Below are 7,500 nucleotides of genomic sequence, written 5' to 3' on the forward strand. Positions count from 1 at the left end.
GAGTGTTTGGTCCTCTTTTCATCTAGGTCTTTTTAAGAAATATTAGTAATGTCCTTCATCTTCAGTCTCATTTCTTTTATATTTCCTCCCTTTTTTCTCCTATCTCTTTTTTTCAGTTTCATCTCCATGTTCTTACCTTTCTCTCGTTCTCCTTCTCCTTCTCCTTCTCCTTCTCCTTCTCCTTCCATTTCTATTTCTCCTTCTTTTCCATCTCCGTCTATTCTATTGTCCTTCTCCCTCTCCCTCTCCCTCTCCATCTCTATTCTATTCTATTCTATTCTATTCTATTCTCCTTCTCCCTTTCTTTCTCCTCCTTCTCCCCCTCCCTCTCCCTCTCTCTATTTCCCTCCATTTTGTATTTTATATTTTTATTATTGTTGACATTTGTCATTGTAATTGTGCTCATTGCCATTGCTTTTGTAGTCATCATCATCATCATCTTCATTGTCATCGTCATCGTCATCCCTATCAAAATTGCCATGTTCTTTGTCATTGTAGTCGTCGTAATTTTCATTATTATTATTATTATCATAATCATAATCATGATCATCACATTCATTGCCATCATCTTCATTATTATTGTCATTGCCATCATCTTCATTATTATTGTCATTGCCATCATCTTCATTATTATTGTCATTGTCATTGTCATTGTCATTGCTATTGCCATTATCATTATCATTATCATTATCATTATCATTATCATTATCATTATCATTATCATCATCATCATCATCACTATCATCAATCATTGTCACCAGCATTACTGTATTTATCAGTATCATCATCATAAATCATTATCATCATGATATCATCAGCAGCAGCTTTCATCATTATCAAGATCATTATGACCATCATTATAACCCTCATCTTCATCATTGTCCTCATCCTCATGATAATCAACATCTTCACCTTCATATTGTCATTTCATCATTCCCATTATCACCACTCTCACCATCATAATTATCATCATCAAACTTATTTTACTACTAACTATTTCATCATCATGATTCATATCATAATCATCTCAAACAATATCCAACAATACATCATTATGATAATCATTTATCATCTTACACCATCTTTATCATCAAATTCATTAAATATCTTTAACAATTTCACCATTTATCTGATGTCATTACTAATATTTCGACGTACTCTTTTGCCAACAGTGATCATAATTTCCCATAAAGAATTAAAACCTAAAATCCAAAGTAATACAAAATTAATGACGCTTGGTGTTGATCCAACTACGTAATTAGGCCTATTGATTAATCACATCATCTGCTAAATCAAAAGTGATTTTTTTCAGTGGATTACCTTTACCACTGTTAATATATATTTTTTTTTGGAGGGGAAATATAGCAATTTCAATATCTTGGAGGAATTCAAGGAAAAACAGGTTCAAACAAAAATATAAATATATTTCATTTCAATCTTTGTATTCAGTTACAAAATGGAACACTCAATATTTTCAGACATAACATCAAAGAGTTGGTAATGCACATACTCGTCTAAACCATAAAATTTTCACGAGATATACAGTATTTATATATTTCAACCTTAATAATGCAAGTGCAATTGTTTTCAAAATGTGCTTTATATCAATGACATACACATGTACCAATGGGGCTCCGAGAGTGCCCATGCTCTCTCTCTCTCTCTCTCTCTCTCTCTCTAGGCAAATCAGAGGCACACACCAGACCCCTATTCCAACAAAAAAAATTAACAAAATATTCAATGCCTACACCCCTACTGCTCAGTGTTCTGGAATATCTTCCCTTATCTGACAAAAAACAGATAAATTTTTGCTAATGCCCACCTTATTGCCTAAGAGAGACTTGCACCCTCCAATAAAAATCAACAGATATGCGTCTGGTATTATTTACTTAAGCATGTATGTTTTGTATATATGCATATATGTGTAAGTGTGAGTGTTAGCGTTATATATTACTACACACACTCTAATCCTAAATCATTCACTCTTCCATCTTGTACCTACACTGTACATATCCTTTACAAACTGTTAGAAAACAAAAACAAAAATCACAAGTATATAACAGCAATATAAGCTACAAACATTTCATAATTGCATTGTGAAACCTAAGGAATGACAACCAATACAATAAAGGCAACTCCTTCAATACAATCCAATTATATTTCCCTAAAAAGGACCCCAAAGTTAATGCTTATACAATGACTATAACAGAGTAAACAGAGATGCATTTCTTGCCACTTGATAATGACAGTTTCATAAGAAAAAGGTTCTGAACTAGCTCAAGTGCATTTGTAATAATTACTTCAACAAAAACACAACAACATTACATTACTTAACAAATGGGAGATTAAAGAAATAGAAATGAAAATGAAGAATAATGCCCTTTGCCCACAAAATTGATAGACTCGCTTACACTACACTATTAATACTGTCACAGAATCACAAGACACTGTCCAAACACCTCACAGCTAGCAAAACACAAGTAGAATACATCTGAAACATTCAGTTGCAAACAAAGGCCGAGCATACCATGGGTATGCTCTCTACTGTACAACACGGTGATCAAGTACAAGCAGCAATAATCACAGATAGCATAACCAACCGTAGGGGATACCAATCATCACCGGTATCAGGATCTTGTATAAATGCTTGGGAAGGAAAATGTAAGCCCTTATAATTGATCAATCATCCATTAACTGATCATACTGTGACATTTGCCCAACATAAGTTGATTAACAGATTTGCTTCTGCACCTCCTACATACTTCTCTTAGATACTCCATGAGCAACATATTAGTTCTCTCACTCTACCCCTGAATTAGCAAATAACAATTTCATCTTTCTTGAACAAACAACAGGAATAAGTAATAAAGGACTAGTCAATCTTCTTTCAACAATCTTCTTCCCTTTGAATACAAAATAAACTTTGCTATCTCCATGATTAATAAATAACAGAGTATTTTCTTAGACTATTCTTCCTCTGTCAAATAAGAATTATCATTTTATCTCCCTTCAAGTAATTAACAAAATAAAGCAAAATAAATTCAAGGTTACCATTTCCTCTTCGACACTTTTTCCCAATGCTTTCTTCCACACTTCCAAATCATTTTCATATCAAAAAGAATGTCATACTCGTCCACTTATTATTGACTGATGTCCAAACGTAATCAGGTAATCATCAATGCTAATGACATTGATTATCATAATGATAGTAATAATAATGATCAAAACTAACTAAATAAGACATGAATAAATAAATAAAAACAACAACAACAAAATCTGTAAGTACAAAGTATATGAATACAAACCTCAAAATAACAATAATCTTTTGTTCTTTACCAAATCTTCTAGAGTATATACAGCATAACGGCCATCAAACACCTCCACCTATTTCACACACAGTAGTAACATTCAAACAATAAAATCAATCTGAAAAGACCGTTATCATCTATGCAAACAGGATGAGAGAGCTAACTACCAAATGCCCACTTTAGCACCGGAAAATAAGAAGACAACCACTGTAATGAGAGTAACACTTTTCCTCCTTCCAAGTTGTGTTTTGAATGTGGAAAGTGTCCCTCCTACAACACTGGCCAAAGCATACATAACGAAAAGGGAAGCACTTCCACAGCAGGGTCCTCTCCAATACACCTCAGTCAACCAAATACATTCGTAAGATGCTGCCCTTATCACAGTCACAGTTAGTATCCTCAACAGGAATTCGAAAAATATACCTAATGTCACCCTAAACTGACACAGATTCATGATCTTGCATCTCTATGTAAGAGCTGCCAAGAAAAAAATTTGTTCATGTATGAATGAAGAAAATTTAAAAAAAAAAAAAAAGGAAATCTAAAGCTATTCTTTATAAACAAATCAGATCGACATTATTTTGTGAGTTATTTCTCTACATGATCGCAAGGGCAATCCTTGGGAGCAGGAGAGCAGTTAGGAGAGAGCTTATGAGGTTGACCGCATGGTTGTCCAAGATGTATGACCCCGATATTGGTATCACTCCATCTCCGGGTCTTTCAACAATCTTTCCATTTGAGTCCATGCCTGAAAGGACCAAGAAATCTGTCAGCACTTTATGAAATGGTTATTCATTCTTAAACTCATATCTCTAAGTCTATTCTTTACTAAAACTTGTATCATAAAATAGTTGCATGGAAAAAGATTATGAAAGTTCAAAAACAATTCATATTACTCCCATCTCATAATTTCAATATATTAGCATAAAAAGCAAGCTGTAAGCAGCTTTTTGTTTGATGTGCTCTTTGAAGCCATGTCAAAACTGAAAGTAAAAATTTCCAGAAATTTGTATGATACATTCAGAATTTAACAGATTTACATGCAGCTTGCTGAAGAAAAGAATTCCTGAATCATTACTGAAATCTTGAGGTAGCAAGATTCTGCCATATCATTCACAATAGATCACTGCTTCTCGATTACCAACTACCATCCACATAAAGTAGATCTTATTCTTGCTCTTGATTCAGTATGCATTTGTGGATTTTGATATCACATTTCTGTCATTCGTCTATCCTGCACAGAATAAAATTAGCCTCAGCTTAAAAAGCCACAGAACAGGGTATCCGTACCTACTTTAAAGGGTAACTTCCTAAAAGCTGAGAAGCCACGCAGCAGCAGGGCATCAAGCCAAACGTACATAATGATATTACTAAAATTGATGACCCACCTAGTTCCATACCTGAGAACTGCATAGTAGCTCCAATCACCGAATCAATGAGACTACCGAGAAGTCCTCCAACTGCCCCTACTATGATTATGGGCCACTGAGCCGGTGCTGAGATCATAACGGGACTTGACACAAACATCAGTAGTGTTAAGTAGTGCCCGATGCCCACTACAAGCCCTCCCAAGAGGCTCATGACGATACCTGAGGTGCTTACAGCTCCATTTGTTCCTGTGAAAGAACAATTTCTATTATACCTGTTATTCATTAAAATTATACATGGTCAATAAAACTTTTTTCCAAATGCTGACTTAGTTCTTATTACAGTTCCATCCATAAGTTAGCCTATTTCAGCCCCAATTTTCAGCTAAATTTATTCCAGCATGTAAATAATTCCTTCATTTTTTGAAAGACATTTCAAGCTAAAAAAGCAAAATTGTTTTTATCTTGACAGTGATAAGAACAATAAAATCACCGTGGATATTTCAGTAGTTATGTGGATAATATATGAAAAACTAATTTAGATATAAGTTGCACAGAATAAAAATATGAATTTTTTGGTACATATGGAATTATGATAGGTCATTTAGTTAATACAGTGAGAAGACAAATTATTTAGACAAATTATTTAGAGGTCATATCATTTTAACCCTCTTCCTTATTTGCTAACAAAGAATTTAACAGTATGAACATATTAACTTAATCATTAGCTGATTTTACTCATAGGGAACTGATACAAAAGACGAACACTAAACTTACAACAATGAACAATTAACTGGCATCAGACAATACATATCCACTTGTAAAAACAACTGCATTAGATTTGCATGACAGATAAAGAAAAAAAAAAAAAAAAAATTGACACCAGGTAACTATATAGATACACATTCTTATACACACAAAGGTTCCACAAGTGCCTCATTCCAACAAGCGTAAGTTTTTTTTTTATTTCAATTACTACTGTTATAACATTAAGAACCTTTATAAAGTAAATAATAGAAACAAAAACTTCCAAAAAATTCAAGGAATAATTTTAATAAGTGAGGTCAGGCAGGATTAGTGCCTTCCTGAGTGACTTAAGTACTTATAGAGCCATCAGTGTATGAAAAATAATAACAACAATATTAAATCTTAATCACACCTTATAGTGCATGTTCCCAATAAATAACAACAACAATAAATCTTAATCACACCTTATAGTGCATGTTCCCAATAAATAACAACAACAATAAATCTTAATCACACCTTATAGTGCATGTTCCCAACATCAAAGAGTTAAAAGAAGAAAATGTGTTTTTTCCTAAACTGGCTCTTGACACAAGAAACCAAAGGATAATCATGAAACACAAGAGTACATACCACGTGGTACGGGCTGAAGAGACGTAATAAGTACAGGTTCTCCGGAACTCATGACTGCCCCTAACTCAGAGGCCCATGTGTCACCGTTGCAACATGCCAGTGCACCTGCAATAGGTATTAATTATGATAGCAGTTCATTCGGTAGCATAATATATTATTTATTATTTCCTTTTATTTATCTCTTGATTTGAAGAATTATTGTTATTGCTTCTCCTCATCTGTCTATCTGCCTTTTAGATGTAATACTATAAACTGTTATTTTCAGCCTTTTAAAAAAGATATTTGGCTATATGGGATGGCCAAAGTGACTAAGTTCAATGCTGACACTGCAATTATTTCTTGCTGTTGTAAAAGTACTATTCTCTATGAAGTGCTAATGTACAGTACTCCAATTTTGCTCTGAAATTTTCTATATGTATATTTTCTGAAAAGTGACCAGCATTTGTGTTTCTCTTTAATCCATAGTGTAGTATATTGCCACCAAGAGTACTCTGTGTTCTCGAAATTTGCAGGCTTGCTTTTTTTCTTTATCCAGAATTAACCAGACAGCAAAGTCATCCTGGTATCTGATATACTTCTCTGTAAATACATCTGTATCTGAAGGCATGTGCGTCCAAAGGTCTTCTCAGACCAGTTGCCAGAAAATGTGTTTACTATTTTGTTAGTTTAAACTTTTATCAGTAATATATTAATACATACTATCTCATAACTATAATGAACATATTGATGATAATGCTATAGATGAGAATTTAAACTAATTATGCATTTAATAGTACACCTATACTCATATTTCTAAATATGGAAACTAAAGCATTATATCAACACTAAAATTGAGTTCATATTTCTTAGAAAAAAAAATCAGAATGTTAGTTATAGCATATACAAGTAAAATAAATATCTACATCATATCTTCTATGCCCATATGTTGTTAAAAAATAATGAGCCAAAAATATTCCAAATCAAAAGGATACAAATAATATTCAGAAGCAAAATCTATCAAGCCAAGGTAACTTTTCTTATCTAATTATATCAATCAGCGATTTCACAAAGAAAAAAACATTATCGTTACAGACTAAAAAATGTCAGAGAAATGAAAAGGCAATTAAAAAAAACACGAACTCCACCAAAAACACTACATGACAGCAGAGTATTTGTTCTAACTCTCATAAATTGCACCAAAGCCAAATAAACTGTAATTCATATAAATTGCACTCATTGAACTCACCAAGAATAGCAATGCTAAGCCAGGAGCAACGGTATTTGTACACAAGGTCTACTGGGTTTTCTCCGCACCCACAGTCCACGATGAAGAGCCAGGCCAGTAAGCTTGCAACTCCACCATTGCAAACCACTTGTACCCAGTTTCGTTCACCTCCTGCAAAAACAGGTACAAGTATCTTTTATTTTTATCTTTATTTTCCTACCTACAAAAACTAATTACTTATTAA

The 7,500-nt window shown here is 33.3% G+C and overlaps 1 protein-coding gene across 2 annotated transcripts in view; it reads right to left on the reverse strand.

Annotated features, from left to right (window-relative positions):
• Window positions 1–1,403: 1,403 nt before the first annotated feature.
• LOC113807977 (transmembrane protein 19) overlaps window positions 1,404–7,500 on the reverse strand; it is a 19,303-nt gene continuing 13,206 nt past the window's right edge. The window contains exons 4-7 of one of the 2 annotated variants that reach the window (XM_070129247.1): window positions 7,278–7,427; window positions 6,053–6,157; window positions 4,709–4,924; window positions 1,404–4,056 (exon numbers count right to left, since the gene is read on the reverse strand). In XM_070129247.1, coding sequence (XP_069985348.1) covers window positions 3,905–4,056; window positions 4,709–4,924; window positions 6,053–6,157; window positions 7,278–7,427 — 623 coding nt within the window. In that variant the 3' untranslated portion in view covers window positions 1,404–3,904. Of the gene's footprint in view, window positions 4,057–4,696; window positions 4,925–6,052; window positions 6,158–7,277; window positions 7,428–7,500 lie in introns of both variants that reach the window. The other variant, XM_070129246.1, reaches the window with a different exon arrangement.

Source organism: Penaeus vannamei, chromosome 13 (genome assembly GCF_042767895.1).
Source record: "Penaeus vannamei isolate JL-2024 chromosome 13, ASM4276789v1, whole genome shotgun sequence".
In the NCBI taxonomy this organism is placed as follows: domain Eukaryota; kingdom Metazoa; phylum Arthropoda; class Malacostraca; order Decapoda; family Penaeidae; genus Penaeus; species Penaeus vannamei.